Consider the following 16734-nt stretch of genomic DNA (forward strand, 5'->3'; position numbering starts at 1 on the left):
TACCAAAATGTTGCTGGCAAGTGTGATGACTTCGAAGATGGTCCCGAGTATGGAGCGGATCAAAAGAAATCTAAATAAGAGACAAGTGAACACACCAAATGAGTTTTCAACTCAGTAAGTCATAAGCCATATAATACAAACAATTAGCTGAATATGTCGATCTAGAATCTAGAAAGGTTAATAGATTATCGAAATTATCAATTCAACTACTAGTCAAGTCTTACTGTTAACTCAAGGTATCATATAACCGAATTCCTTAATTCCTTCCTATAATATTTAACAACGATGAAATAGATGTATTCATATACCTATGTTTAAATTTTCATGTCCCCAATTTCCTATTCGGACAATAGTTTTGCCCTCCATTCAGTTCCTGCATTTATTTTATCAACAACCAATTTCGCGCACGTAGTGCTCAAGCAAGGAAATTCATATCCATAGTACCATGTTAACCCGCACACATAGTGCCTTAGTAATTCACATACATATTGACATTCCAATCCGCACACATAGTGCCATACAAATCCGCACACATAGTGCCATACAAATTCACACACATAGTGCCATTCAAATTCGCACACATAGTGCCAAAATCATTTCGTTTAAACAAGTGATTTATTCAATTAACTAAGTATAATCAGTCACATGCCTTTCAATCAAAAGAATACATAAACGAGAGTAATTCTTTCACGATATGCGTACACCAATTATGTATAAAATAACCAAGTTTAATTGCTTATAGACTTACATCGTTTTAGATGAAACGGTTGCAATCGGCTACTCGATATTCTTTGCTTTGCCCTTGCTTGATTCCCCTCCTTTGGGTTCTTGAGCTAAAATAAATAAATTAACTAATTTAATTACATTGATAGTTAGTTATATCCCATAATATTAATGATTTCATATCACGAGAATCACACGGCTAAAATTTGATTTTTTTCACCTTAGGCTTTTAAGCCATTCGGCTATTGTTCACCTAATACCACATTACTATCCATAACCCAATCAATATTTCAATAAAACACCTATATTTATATATATGTACATACGGTAACCACTCCTTGCTAATTACTCACATATATATATAAATTTAATAATTTCCATTTCATCTTATAACCATCGTTGTTCAAGACATTGAATCTTCAACTAAAGTTTATCTAATGTCTCAAGGCCGAATGCATATAAATTTTTAGCATACATATAAAGTTTATACTTTAAATAATTTATTCACATACTAACAAGCCGAATATCATCTTCACTAAACATTTAAACCATAATTCCTTAACAATCTTTTCACTTTCGGCATTATCACTACCAAAATAACAATTGCACATCACTTTGTCATTTAACAAAAAGTTTCAACACATAACCACCTTGACCGAATACTTCTAAAAACTATCAAAAGCTCCACATTTATTCATACCATCATTTAAGTTCACCAATATCTATTTAGCTAGCTCATTTTCACCTTTCTAATATTTCTATCCAAAACATAAAAACACTATCTTCTTAGCATTTATCCATTATAACCGAATGCACATTTTGTCACCAATTCAAAAAAAATTCACATATGGGTTATAATAAGAGCTTGATTACTAACTCAATTTTCATAAAATTTAATAAAAATAACATAAAATCCTACTTAATTAACCCTTAAGATGGTCGAATGCCCTTGACATTTTCCTTCTTCTTTCCCTTATGTTTTCGGCAATGAGGATGGAAGAGAAACATTCTATTTCCTTGTTTTTATCACCCCCACTTAATATATTATAACTTATTTTATATTATAACATATTTCAATTATATAATCTATTATTATAAAAAGCATATAATTATTGTATGCCAACTCCATTACTGTACCCATAATTTATAAAGGTAAAATAGACATGCAAATCCACCCTTTTAGTAATTCAACAAATTAATCCCTTGGACATTTACCTACCACATTTTTAAAGTTCTCAAACAAGTCCTTTTTAGCTAATTTTACGTCCAAGAGACAAAATTAAAATACCAAATTTTCAAACATATTAATTCAGTCATTAAGCATATAAAATATATGCAATTAAATAAAAAAATAAAATTTTATGACTCGATTTTGTGGTCCTGAAACCACATTTCGGCTAGGGTCAAATTAGGGTTGTCACATATTATGACCAACATACTACCATCTACGCAAAAGATCGAGCCACCGAAAAAGATGCTCAAATAGCTGTTGAAGTTATTGAAGAAGTAGATGCTGAGGATGTAGCTATTGCAAATACTCATGAATAAAGAAACGATTAGCATGGATGCGAAGTTGATGTTTCTTCGGATGAGGTTGATCTCTTAGCTACACAACTGCAACCATCTAGAAACCAAGATGATTCAATGTTTTCAAAGAAAAAAAATGGATTTCTAATGCAAGTGAACAAATTTCTTCTACTTCATTTACTGATGTTGAAATGTTATTAGGGGAAAATATATGGACTGTTGGCCTTGAAATAAGTAGGAACATTGCCTCCAAAGTGCTAATTCAACAAAAGTAAAAAATGATCATTCAAGAAAGTACTCTAAAATTATATTTGACCTTATGTGAAGTAGAAGAATTAACTGAGGATGAGTGTTGTCGTGCGTTGAGCAAAATTCCAGACCATCCAACACAAATGCTCATTTTTTTTAGTCTACTTCTTTCGTGCGATTGAAATGGGCGAGGAGATTTCTTTTTGACCATTAAAAATCATGGTTGTGTTGGTTATGTTTTACTAACTTTAGAAGATTTAATGACATAATAGAATGCCACAGAATACTATTATAGGAGTTTTTTACCCAATTGGGTTAAAAAAAATTTTAAAACACTAAAATAGGGTGTCAGATACATTATTTACGAAAATAGGTTGTTTTTTTGGGTTGAGTCTACCTGACAGGCGCGACCCATTTTTTAATAATAATATATATTTTTTAAATATTATTATTTTATTATATTTTAATAATTTTTAAATTTTTAAAACCCAATCGGGTCAAAATCGGGTCGAGCCAGACCCAGAGGGGCGACCATTCGCGCCTGCAGCAGGGGCGCGACTGCCCTGCAGCCTGCCACGTGTCCCTGCCCCCCACCGCCCGGCCCTGCACCCTCCCATGCCACCTGCAAAGAGAGAAAAGAAAAAATTTTTATTAAGTTTAATAATTATTTAATATTATTATTTTAATAATGTTATTAATTTATTATTTTTTATACTTAAATTTTTTAATAATTTTGAAATTATGTTTAATAATTTTTTAATATTATTAATTTAATAATGTTATTAATTTATTGTTTTTTATGCTTAAATTTTTTAATAATTTTGAAATTAAGTTTAATAATTTTTAATATTATTATTTTAATAATTCTGATAATTTATTATTTTTTATGCTCAGATTTTTTAATATTTTTAAAATTAAGTCTAATAATTTTTTAGTATTATTAATTTAATAAATTTTTATTGGAAAAAATACGAGTTGCGCCATTAGGCGTTCTGGTGTGCCATGGAGATTCGTTTACTGTATACGGCAAATCGCGGCTAACTTCCATCAAGATTATAAGAACGCAGACTGGTAACGACAAGTTGTGAAAATGGGCAAAAAATAACCTTATCCTTTCAATATATTACAAAACCCTTTAAAATTGATGGTTTGATGGTGTGGTTCTAGGGGTATATCTTTGTGGAGCTCGACGTTCACGTTGTGGGCAACTACGACGATCAACGTTCTCTTCATCCATATGTAGGGGTGTAGAGAACGTCTCAAATGCCACTGATGAACTCGAGCCGGGTGGAGTAGAGAACGACGCTGGATATGGGCCGGGAGGAGTAGAGTACGGTGGTGGATATAAGCCAAAAGGAGTAGAGTACAGATGTGGCAGTGGGCTGAAGATATCAAAATCTGAATAATATCCCTGGGCTGAAGAGCCCGGGAAATAGTCATCGGCCCCCAAATCTGGATGATAAGAACTACTCCCGGAGTGTAGCTCCGGCTTTGGCCCACGTTTTGGATCCGGTACTGCCTCCGGCTCTGGCTCTGGGTCTGGCTCCGGAGCTGGTGCATGATACGGATCTGGAAAATATTGCCCAATCCGTGTTGTATGAGGGGGGACTACCATCGACCGCCCACCAAATAAAAATGGTTTCCCCTTCTCATAGTACCACTGTAGGTACTGTGTCGAGGGCCGCAGATCCAAACAACGATCCATCGGTGGTATCCTACCAAACCGGTTATTCCACATCGTAACATACTCTTTATGCACATCTCCCCAATCTGCCCAATGCATCCCCCTCCTAGTCATGCCATGGAGCTTTGTAGGCAATCGTACTGGTTGTGTCGGGATATATTGTACACAACCGAACTGCCGGAGTACTCGATCGCCATGATACCACTCCACCGTCTGAAAATGGATAAGGGGTGCGCTAATGCACCATAAGTTTAAGTGGACGTAGGCATGCGAGGGAATAATGGCCATAATCTTAGGAACAGAATACGGCATCCAAATGAACTGCACAGTTAACATTTTCATATTAACGAGAGTTGAGTGAGATAAAAATAATAAAATTAAATTGATATTAGAAAAACCTACCCCTTCCCAGAATGATTCTCGATCATCAGACGGTATATCGGAACCTTGTATAACCTCCCGATACTCGGATTCGTGCTCCATCTACGAAAACAAATTGTTAGAACAATATAACCCAACAAATTCAATTAATTGCTATAACGCGTAAAGATTCATCACCTATTAACAAGTGAAAATATATATGGCTGGTGACTAATGGATGCCAAGAATGGCATCTAATAAAGTGCCCACGACTGCAGCAGTATGAGGCATCCGCCTATGTCTATCGCAGAAGGATCTGCCGTCCGACAAAGTTCGCGGTACAGCGTGGCTAACACTGCGGACCCCCAACTGTATAAACGCGTGTTATGCAAATTAGATAGTAGCGGTAGGTACATCAAACTGACCTTACTGCCGCGTGAATCCGGCACGAGTACACCTCCTATAAGGTGCATAATGTAACCTCGTGTGGCCTGCATAACCTCCAATTCAGTGGCAGTATTGGGCAAATGCTCAAAATTGGCCTTTAGCCATGAAAACCGCAAGGTGGCAAATTTCCCCTCACTTGGGGAGCGTCCAAGTAACTCATAGCAAAGGCGAGCCGGCCTCGAGATCGAACTTACGCTCGTGACCACGTTCTCGTCGATGGGGAGCCCCAGCTGTACTGCAACGTCTACTAAAGTGATGGTGCACTCCCCGCACAGCAAATGAAATGTATGCGTCTCTGGACGCCATCGCTCGACTAAGGCAGAAATTAAGTTATATCGCAGATCAAAAGTCCGGATCAATGCTGCTGATCCAAACCCCGCTAACTCTAAGAACGGTATTACGCGTTCATCCAGCTGAAACCCTACACTATAAATACGACCCCTCAATACGCGGTACTTGACCTGACATTATTATATTTACGAAATGGTTAATACAATATAATTTCATTCAACAAATAATGTGACTATCAAATAAAATTTTCATTACCATCTCACTAAAGTTACTCGATATGTGACCCTTATTTTCATTATCAATCAATGAACCCATTTGCTGCAAATCTGCAATTAAAATTATCAAATAAATAAAAATTATAAAATTACATTATATCAAAATTACATTAAAATTTCTTACTCTCTTTAGAATTATTTAATTCTATTTCTTACTCTCTTTAGATCGTTTATTCAACATCTTTCCATATTCAAAGCAACTTATTTCTCATATACTCACTTTCAACTAGTCAATTATGCATCTATTCAACCGCAAAGTACTACATTACTTCCAATCATAAAGCCAAATGCATTTTAACATATCATTTATATTAATGTGTTTAATTGTTTAATATATATTAATTCTCTTGTTATGTGTTTTATACAAGTTAAAATATAAGCATAATTTATTAATAGCCTATTTTACTCTTAAAAATATTTTATTTTTTCCTTAAGTTTTGATTAAATTTTTATAAAATTTAAAAGAATCATTTTTTAACACGTTACATAGGTAAATTTAATTAATTTTAAAAGTTTGAAATTAAATTAAATTATAATTTAAGAATATTTGAAAGGATTAACTCTCAAGTTTATACATTTTACATAGGTATAAATTTTTATTTTATTTTTTAGAATGTATTAGTCACTGTATTTCTCACTTTTTGTTAACAATGAAGTGAATGCTAGTAAAGTTTTTTTAAAATAAAATACAAAAAATATTGATTCCAAGTAAATCCGGAAATGGACAACAACTGGCAAAATATTGATATTTTTTTATATATTTATTTAAAAGGGAGGCTGCCATCAAGCTATCAAAATCGAGCATCAATGGCAAAATAATGGGGTTTTTTACCCAACTAGGTTAAAAAAAAATTAAAACACCAAAATAAGGTGTTAGATACAAGTAAAACAAAAAATCATGGACTTGAAAATTTAACAAAAAAAAGTTTAAATTAAAAAACAAATAAAGCAAGACTTGACAAGTAGTATTAAAAACAAAAACAAAAATTAGCAAATAATAAACTATATTCAAGCACAATAATTACATAACACTCTTAAATTACTAATATTTTACTTTTTTTAGAAATGTACCCTTTTTTAATTTTAAAATAATTACAACCACTAAAAATTATCACATAACACTAAACTACTAACATTTTAATCTTAAAATAATTATAAAAAAATTACTAACATTTTTTTCTTCTTCCTCCTTCTCCTTCTCCTTCTCCTTCTTCTTCTTCTTTTTCTTCTTCTTCTTCTTTTTCTTCTTCTTCTTCATCTTCTTCTTCTTCTTTTCTCTCTTTGCTGCTGCCTTTACAAAATTGGGGGACCGGTGCTTATATGGTCCCCCATTTCAAAATTTAATTTTTTTTCTCTCTTTCCAGGTCTCTACAGGTGCCATGGGAGGGCAGGGACACGTGGCAGGCTGCAGGGCAGTCGCGCCCCTGCAACAGGATCGAATGGTCGCGCCTCTGGGTCTGGCTCGACCCGGTTTTGACCCGATTAGATTTTAAAAATTTAAAAATTATTAAAATATAATAAAATAATAATATTTAATAAATATATATTATTAAAAAAAAGGGTCGCGCCTGTCAGGTAGGCTCGACCCAAAAAAATAACCCATTTTCGTAAATAATGTATCTGACACCCTATTTTGGTGTTTTAAATTTTTTTTTAACCCAGTTGGGTAAAAAACCCTATTATAGTAGGTTATATATTATTTTTAAAAATAATGAATTGTAGTTTAAAAATAATAAAGTAAGTTATATATTATATTTATAATATTATATATTATAATTTTTATGAATTCATATTTTAATAATAATTATATTAAGAATTTATTAAATTACATATTATATTATTAAATTGTATTTAATAATAATTATGATTAAATATGATTAAATTATTTATTTTTATTTTTATTAAAATATATTTAATAACAATCTTATTAAAATTTAATAACAATAACAATAATTATCTACTTAACAAAATTCTATAGAGTTACTTTGGTTATTTAAGCCTTTTTCCTTATACTATTACAACATATATTCTATTCAACCAAACATAAAAATGTTATTAGAGCTCTATTTCATCCCATTCAACTAAATAATTGAATTGCTGATTACAAGTTTATTTCATTACATCTTTATTCAATTACAACTCTATTCCATTACAGTTAACCAAACATGCAGTTAAACACAACAAAAAAACATAAATAAGAGGACTTAAAACCCAAAATAGCCTTTGCATAAATTGTTCCATATCAGAATAAGAGAAAGTATCATATGAAAAATCCAATAAGCTTTGTAGAATCCAAGTCTGTAAATCCTGTAAACTGTTAACTTCTTCTTTTGCGGAAGTAAGGCTGCTTCGAGTTCATTGACTTAAGAGCAAGTACATCGTTCTTGTTCAGCCAGAGAGATACCGTTATCAGCCTTAGTTTCTTCCCTATGACACCATGGGACTAAACTTTCGACCACGCACGTTTTCTGTTTGCATCCAATTTGATATTCCTCAAGTAGCAATGCATCCAACATCAGAACATGGAAAACACAGCTACTTTTTTTACCGTAACTTTCTTCCAGGGGAAAGAACCATTGTCAAGTGTCAAGTTCCACAAAAAAAAAAAAAAGTGGCATCAAATATTTGAATGACATGGCATGTAAAATCAAATATTTTTCCATCATTTCCAGGACCGTTGCTCTCTGTGTAAAATATAAATAAGGGACATGCATGATATAATTGAATTTCTTGGATCCCATTGTTCTTTTACAGTTTCTGGAGATTTTGAGGGTTTTAGCAGGGCTTTGACGACATTTTTTTTTATCATTGTTAGAATTATTCTTTACCCTTTCTATACAAAATTTTTAGGTCAACGAATTTATTTAGTTATTTGTAAAAAAACATATAAGAAACGATAAACAAAGAAAATTGCCTTTTGTCTCCTTTTCTTTTCCGATTCCATCTATTCAGTCAACCCACTGCTGTCTGCTACCTCAGATCTCTTTTCCTTTTTCTTTACTTATATTACTCCTATAGAAGAGTAGATATGGAACTCAAAAACAGAGTAGAAGAAGAGAACTGTTTAATGAACGAAGCTTTGCTGCTTGCTACCATGTACATCCTTGGTCTGCCAGGGGATGTGCATTTGACAGATGGCTCTGTTTATTCTGGAATCTTCCACACTGCTGCTGTTGAGAAAGAATTTGGTGGGTTTTGCTTCTTCTTTTTCTGGGTTTGTTTCGGCATTACTTCTTTTGTTGGAAACCAATTCTGGTTTTTAATTGTTGATTGAGATTTATATCTGGGTTTTGGGTTTTATTGAATTATCGTGGTTTTGTTTGTAAATTGGATCACATCAGATTGGTATAAGTTTGATTTTTGCTATTTTCTTTATTGGTTAGACTATTTTTTTTAACTGTATTGCTTTCATGCAAGGTTGCAATTTTAAAATAGGCATGGGATTAGGCACTTGATTAAGAGGCATTATTGTTGGAGGGATAGGATTAAAGGAGACATCATTTTCTAAGACTTTGTTATTGTTTCAGGGATTAGGTTTAGGAAACGTTTTTATCCAAGCCTTGGTTAATTTTTCTTACTTGGTTTTCGCTTTTATAGGGAACAACAATGTTTGATTGTCTCTTGCATTCATGTCACTTTGTTATTTTTGCTTTTTAGTCTTTTAAGGAAGTAAAAATGGGAAACTATCACTATCTAGAATTAGACTGAGTGAACATTGCTTAATATGGAATAGGGCTTAGTTAAGGTGACATCTTCCCTTTCAAAAACCAAACGGTACCACTACCAAATGAAGGACTTGAGTCTTTTCCTTTTGGGGGGAGATATGGTTATTGTTAAGACTAATCGTTGCTGTTACTTGACTGTTTCTATCTCTACTTACATGTTGAATGCTGAGGATGATTATTTAATTAGCTTGTGTTTTGTTAGGTACTGTTTTGTAGAAAGCAAAATTGAGTAAAAAGGGAAGATGTGCTACCAATATTGCAAATGGCAGTGTATTAGAGACACTTGTAATCCTTGCTGGTGATCTTGTTCAAGTTGTTGCCAAGGTATATAATCATTCTTATAGCCTTTTCTCAAGTCTCAGGGATTTTATTTGGTTGATGTAACATTGAACAATCTGTTAGCTATTAATTGTTGTTGTATATAGGGAGTTCCACTTCCTTTTGATGGTTTTGCCGGAAATATAACTCATGGTAATGAAGAAGCTGCTTTTGAAATTCTATCTTCTTCTGCCAATCCACTGAATGTGACCAGGAAGTTCAATAAGTCTACCATGGATAAAAGTAAAAGTAATAGGAAAGGGTAGGTGATTGAAATCTGTGTTTTAAGGATAAAGAATTTTTGGTTTTAATCTTATTATTTTTTGGCTAGTATATTCATTTCATTTTACTTAGCAAAACCAGAAATTCAGTCCAAAATGAGAATGGCCAGCCTCCCTTCCCTGTTAATTGCCCCATACAAATTTTAGATTACTTTCTTTTTTGTCACAATTTTTCTTTTTGTTGTAATCAGGGTATGATACTCTTCACGGTAGCAATAACTAATCCCTTCTTGATCTTGGTAAAAATATATATATATAGAAATTAAAATAATGCATTAAAGTTTTTTCAAAACTTTAAAATGATGTATTACAATCTTATTTAATAATGGTGTTTCGGGGCATGAATATAAATAAATAAATAAATAAAACTTTTGAATATCAATGAGAATGCTCAAACTTAAGAAGAAAATGGTTCTCAATAACATGCCACCTTGAGTGGAAGTCAGTACTTACAATATCACTCACGTATACACAATCGGCAACGAAACCCATTTCACATTCAACTTTAGAACAAGGCTAAACAGAACTAACAATATTATAAATTATTATTATGAAAATTTTTCCAAGGCAGAAAATGCGGGCTTATTGCTCTAACAGGACTACAAAATACCAAAAAAGAAAGAAGGATCTTAAGTTATGATCTTGAACTGTTCTTGGTGTCATCGGTTGAAATCGGTTTCTGTGCCTCCGGAAGGTTTTCAACATATATGTCATGCACCATTTTTATGTAATCGTTGATGTTGTCAGCCGTCCAACTATCGGTTTTAATTGGAGGAAGATACTTAACGGCTATTGGTGCTGGTCGAACATGCAAGCTACCTTTCCTCCATGCTAGATGAGTGCCTGTTAAGATTATTGGAACTATGGGAAGGCCAGACTCTATGGCTAAATGAACAAAACCCTGCAATGTTACCCGAACTCTGTTTATTTTGAAGTCCTCGCATTTAACACCTATATTCGAGAAGATTATAAGCAAAAATAGATCGAATCTTACCTTTTTAAATGGAAGGAGTCGTCCATTTTTGGACCTCGTTCCCTCAGGAAAAATAATCAGAGATAAACCATGTTTTTTAACAGCCTGTACTGCCTGAGCAATAGGCAAAAAGAAACATAACTTAGTAACGTTAACGAATGTCTTAAGAGTTGATCATAAAGGGTAACAAAAGATACCTTTTTCATGGACTTAATGGCAGCTCTTGGATCAGATCGATCAATCCAAAGATGATTCGCTAAAACATATAGTTGTCCGAACAAGGGGTACCATATGATCTGCAGGAAACAAGCAGTCCTTTTTCATGAACTTGCATATGCAATATATGTAAATCTTCTAAGGCAATTTTACATGTTGTATGACCAATTTAGAGTTTAGACTGCAGCCAAATGTTAATGTTTTGCATATCATAATCGAAGTTAAACTGGTGTTGAGTGGAACTTACCTCTTTCTTTGCAATGCCGACAGTTCCGGTCGGAGTCAACCACATAATGAGGAAAATGTCAATGGGAGATGCATGATTGCAGATATAAATGGCTCTTTCATTCGAGAACTCCGTTCCTTCGATCTTCAATGGATTTCCTAATATCCACATCTGCAATCAATTTTTGTTAATGCTACTGAGCAAATGTGTAACCCTTTCCAACTCAACTGAACAAATAGCAGATGCTAGACAACATTGTAACATAATATGACATTGTCTTGTGAACAACCTTAATGTAAACTAACATATAAGAAGCTGCTAAGCTGTTCAACTTAATGTTCATCTTCTGCAAAGTGCTCGAAGGTTATTCATTTGTATTAAAACACATTAATACCAAAATATTTGTAAAACAAAGAGTTTATTTCTAATGAGGCCTATCTGATCTTTTCATTTTGATTCTGAAAACACTATCTCATGAAAAAGGGGACCCCAAAAAATAAAAAGAAAAAAGAGTAAAAAGGACCCACACCAGGATATTCAGAGAATTGGATGAATCTGCTAGAAAATTGATGAATAAACAGGTTTTGCCACTTTCTGTACCACACAAATGAAAACACAAGTGGCAAGTTATAAATGCACCCATTAATACTATATGAGCTTTCTAGATGACACAAGTGGCAAACTCTCATTTCAAGGCAAAGGCTTAAGATAAAGAAATTTTGGAGCAATAGATAATAATTATACAATACATTCAAATTTGGATGTGATGGCAATCTAATTGTAGAATAGTCAAGAAAAGCAAATGTCAAAATGAAACAAGGAATCAAACACTTACCAGCAATCTACCAGTGACATGGCCATAAATATTTCCTTGTCTAATTCGCTGAGAAGGCCAAGGAAGGAGCATGAGCATGATAGTTGCCCAGATGAATGTTGTGACCATCATTGCCAGGAAACATGTTACAATCCTTACACAAGATATCAATGTTGGAATCCATCCATCATCATCAACAAAGGCATGAGTTTTATTTGGCCTCTGTCTTGTTATTACTTGTTTGCTAGGTATCTTTTGAGTTTCTCTAACATTTGGACCAGATTTTGTTTCGAGGAAGCTCTCTAATCTTCTGTTCCTTAAAAAAGAACCACTTGCAGAGTTCTCCATCAAAAGGTCAAGTCTAAGACAAAAAGATTTTGATGTAGATATCGGCAAAGACCAAAAGGTTTTCAATAAGAAAGAAACATCTTGAGTTGATGAGAAACTGCAAGAAAATTTAACAACATTAAACCTTGTATCAATTTGATCCTTGATCAAAAGAATAATGAAAGAGGAAAATATTTCCAATCAGATTCTAGTAATCATGTTTCACTAAATACCAGAGGAAGAGCAAATACAAATACGTGAAAATTTATATTCCCTCTCTTTGAGCAATTTTCTCAGTCACCAAACATAGAAAAAACTTCAAGCTAAAGTCCCCGGGTAAACCAATGAAGTAGTTCTCAAAGGGTCAATGGAGAAAAAGATGAAAACCCAAAGGCAATAATAAAAAACCAATGGTACTTATGTTTGGAATTGGACACAAAGAAAACAGAAGAAAAAACAGGATTTTAGAACTAAAGCCACGACCACAAGTTTATGTTACTTCGGAGTCCGTTTCCAAGAGAACAAGCAAAAAGAAAACAGAGAAAAGGATCCAAAACAAGCCAACTCCACATATATTTAGATTAGTTGGATAGAGTTTATATAGTATAAACCATATACTTGTGTTTTTCTTGGTAACCAAACAAAACCAAACAACAAAAAGGCAAATACAAAATCAGTTCCATGCTTTTTACCTTGAAGCTGTGACATTTGAGAGAAAGTTCGAGAACAAGTGACAGCTTTTATTTTTTTCTTATTCTATTTTGTTGTGTAGAAGAAACTTTGAAAGACAGAGACAACGACAAATACAAAATGAAAATGAAAGGTTAAAATGTGCTATAGGTCCTTGTACTCTTCAAAAATTTAGAATTTAGTCCTTATATTTTTAATTTCAGGAATTAGTCCCTTTATTTTTTAGATATCAAAATTTAGGTCCAATTTTAAACACTGTTAAATTTTTTTATTAAATTTATTGGAGTGACATTTTGAAATAATAAAAAAACACACTTAGTAGCAATATAACTAAAAAAATGATGAATCTGAATTTGATAAAATAATTTTAATAGGTTTAACAGTTTGACCTAAATTTTAAAATTCGAAAAGTAGAACAATTAAATTACTAAAAATAAAAGAATAAGGACTAAATTTTAAACTTAGGAAGAGTATAGGGAATTATTACACATTTAAACCAAAGTGAAAGTATGGGCGCTAAAGAGGATTGTGCTTGTGCCACGAAGCTGCTTGGAAATCAAAAGGCCTTTTAATAAGTTTGAAGACGAGTTTGGTATGTGTTTAAAGTGGGTCTTATTCATGTATCATCCCCCAACAAATATTATGGGATAATAATATATGAATTTTGGTACATTTATGACTTTACATAAATTTGAATATGTAAGAAAAGTTGGCTAATGTCATATTATCATATGCTATATCGTGAAAGTGACTTTTTTTTTTTAATAACAAGATGAAGCAAACAATCAAAGAAAGCTAACCGGTGCAGGCAATTTGCACACAGTACAGAGCATCCAAGACCCGGGAATTGGCTTTTCAAAACAGTGTAATGCAGCATCCCTGTTAATGTGGAACTTTGTGCTATAATCAGCCACCCAGGAACCGGCATTGGTCTTTATTATTATGGACCGAAGCCAGAGAGTGTGTTTTTACCGAGCTATATCAGATAACAGCTGCACCAACACCACGCTGTCACTCTCGGCACTATAAGCAACACTCTTTAAGCAACTCCTCGGCACTATAAGACTCATCGCAAAATATAACGATGTTGCTTTCTTTCCCGATTCTCCAGCAAGTCAGACCTAGCATGATTTCCAAGGAACTGACTCCAGATGACAGCTAAGTTTGTTCTTAATACCATCCAGAAGACACATTCCCAAGTCACTAGACAAGAACCTATGCTTGGTATTGTCAGGTAACAGGCACGGCCATACTGCCTTTACAATAGCCAACAGGGCAGTCCCGCAACGAATTTAAAACAGATTCATGCTCAGCTCTACAAATCGAGCACGAAAAGCCTGTGGTTAAATGGCGTCGAAATTGAAGGCAGATCTTCAATCTTTGTCCTACCTTTCGACGCGTCGAAACATTAATAAAGCAGCTTGTGCTCCTATTCCTGTAGCTTTGTTTCATGAGAACCATTTTGTTTGGGATGCTTTCTCAACTTCTCTTTCTAATATCTGATTAACGGATGCTATACCTTTTGGATCAATTGAGGATTTGGACTTGAGATCGATCTACTTATTGACTTGGGTTTTAATTGTCTATTTCCTTGGTTTGATTTTTTTAGTTGAGTATTTTTTTTAAAAAAAGTTATATTGATATACAAATTGATTAAATTATGATTTAAATTTATAAATAATTAAATGCATATTTTAAAATTTACATAAATATGAATAGTCACTCCTATTCTAATATTTATACTATAATAGAAATAAATTATTTAGACTCCACACTCTCCATAGATTACAATAGTCACGAATATTAAATGCATTCTAGGTGTGGTGCAATGAGAATGATCGGCTAGCCCATCGCTTTGTGTCCTCGATAGATTGGTTTATTGTGAGCAAAAGTTGAGGGACTGGGATGTTTGATTAGGCGGTAATTTTGGGAGCCGGATAAAGGCTGTCAAGCGGAGTTTGGGGAGGGCTCGCTCCGAAGGGGACCATGAGCGTTGGTTTGCTTTGTGCTGGGAATTGAACTCTATTCTGTTTCAAGAGTCCGTTTATTGGAGATAGCGTTCAAACTTATTCTGGATGCATTACTATGAAGCAAATTCTAGGTATTTTCATCTTCATGCGTCGAAGTGTAAGTCGACAAATCATATCTCCTTGTTGTATGACGATCATGGTAATCCTTGTTAGGAGGCGGGTATGGGAAGTATCGTTCTTTCTTATTTCTCTAATTTGTTCTCTAATTCCCATCATGCCAATTTTAACCAGTTTCATAGCTTTCCAGCTTTGGTCTCTGCCGATAATAATGACTTTCTTTTAGCTCCATTCAGGCTAGAGGAGTTCCGTACCTGCCGTCTTTGATATGCATCTAGATAAGTCGTCGGGGTCAGATGGGATGAATCCTGTTTCCTTTCAGAAGTACTGGTTGGTGGTGGGGCAGGATGTATTTGAGCAATGCTTTGCTTGGCTTGAGCACTGTCAAATACCCACACGCCCTTAATGAGACGCACATTGTTCTCATCCCCAAGAAAGACAAGCCTTGTTGCATAAGCACTTGCACCCCATTGCACTGTGTAATGTAATTTATAAATTCTAGACAAGGTGGCGAGTGCTCCTAACGAAGCTTATTTCTCCGGTGCAATCTGCTTTCGCTACTAGGAGGTTGATCACAAATAATATTATGGTGGCTTTTGAGTTGATTCACCATATGAACAACACAGGGCGGGGTAGAGTGGGCGAGGTGGCCATGAATATCGATATTAGTAAGGTTTATGATCAGGTCAACTGACATTTTTTAGAGTTCATTATGCTAGGATGGGGTTTGCTTTTGGACGGATTAAATGGATTATGCTATGTGTTTCCACTGTTCGCTCCTTAGTTTTGTTGAATGGTCATGGATTGGGTCCGGTAGTTCCGAAACGAGGTCTCTGGTAGGAGTACTCATTATCTCCATACTAGTTTATTCTTTACACCAAGGGTTTTCGTTTTCTATTCCGACATACATAACTTAAAAGGGGACTTGCATAAGCAAAGGTTCTCAATTGGGTTTAATATGATGTAATTTACCTATAAATATGAATATATGATATGTAAAAAGTTATATTAACATAAAAATTGATTAAATTAAATTTTTTTGTATTTATTATGTAAGTTTTATGGTTCATGTTTAGAGTTAATAATTATTCCTCCCAACAATGATATTTCTAAAATTTAAAAATACGATTTTAATATTTTAAATTTTACATTAATATGACTAGCCACTCCTATATCTAATATTAATTTATATTAAATAAAAATAAATTTAAGATAAATTATTAATAACAATCTACCTTCAAAATAAAAATAATCTAAAGATTGATTCATTTTCACTCTAATTATCCTTACATGTATTTAAATTTCTTTTTTAAGAAAACAAATTATATATACATTCGTATTAAAAAAAATTATATATACTCGAGAGAAAAAATTGTATGAAACAGTGACATCATGTTATTTGTATCTCTTTATCAATAATTTTTAAATAAAAATTTTAAAATTTAAAATGATATTTTTGATATAATATTAAATTATTGGAGTTTGTTTCGTACAACTTGAAGAACGTTTTTTTTTTACCAT

The 16734-nt window shown here is 33.4% G+C and overlaps 1 protein-coding gene and 1 long non-coding RNA gene across 4 annotated transcripts; one reads left to right on the top strand and one right to left on the bottom strand.

Moving 5' to 3' along the window:
- The first annotated feature begins 8177 nt into the window (after positions 1–8177).
- On the top strand, positions 8178–10126 carry LOC107917609 (uncharacterized). Its single transcript, XR_001689764.2, has 3 exons — positions 8178–8744; positions 9484–9605; positions 9707–10126. It is a non-coding gene; the product is annotated as an uncharacterized lncRNA (long non-coding RNA).
- A 271-nt stretch (positions 10127–10397) lies between these two features.
- LOC107917070 (1-acyl-sn-glycerol-3-phosphate acyltransferase) lies at positions 10398–13197 on the bottom strand. Of its 3 annotated transcripts, none has more exons than XM_016846459.2 (6): positions 13129–13197; positions 12131–12554; positions 11317–11466; positions 11051–11149; positions 10875–10967; positions 10398–10781 (listed from the first exon to the last, which is right to left on the bottom strand). In XM_016846459.2, the coding sequence occupies exons 2-6, from the start codon at positions 12455–12457 to the stop codon at positions 10515–10517; spliced, it is 936 nt and encodes a 311-aa protein (XP_016701948.2). In that variant the 5' UTR covers positions 12458–12554; positions 13129–13197; the 3' UTR covers positions 10398–10514. The 3 variants fall into 3 exon arrangements, with proteins under 3 accessions (XP_016701948.2, XP_016701949.2, XP_040932008.1); XM_016846460.2 differs by lacking the exon at positions 13129–13197 and adding an exon at positions 12670–13099; XM_041076074.1 differs by lacking the exon at positions 13129–13197 and adding an exon at positions 12694–13074.
- Positions 13198–16734: the final 3537 nt, after the last annotated feature.

This window comes from Gossypium hirsutum, chromosome A01, assembly GCF_007990345.1.
Source record: "Gossypium hirsutum isolate 1008001.06 chromosome A01, Gossypium_hirsutum_v2.1, whole genome shotgun sequence".
NCBI classification, from domain to species: Eukaryota; Viridiplantae; Streptophyta; class Magnoliopsida; order Malvales; family Malvaceae; genus Gossypium; species Gossypium hirsutum.

Bases quoted from the DNA above. Each gene is read 5' to 3' on its own strand.
- LOC107917070 (XM_016846459.2), bottom strand. From the start codon at position 12,457: ATGGAGAACTCTGCAAGTGGTTCTTTTTTAAGGAACAGAAGATTAGAG. The intron at 11,467-12,130 runs GTAAGTGTTTGA...AATTGATTGCAG, and splicing joins ATGTCACTGGTAGATTGCTG to ATGTGGATATTAGGAAATCC. The intron at 11,150-11,316 runs GTAAGTTCCACT...TGTTTCCTGCAG, and splicing joins TCGGCATTGCAAAGAAAGAG to ATCATATGGTACCCCTTGTT.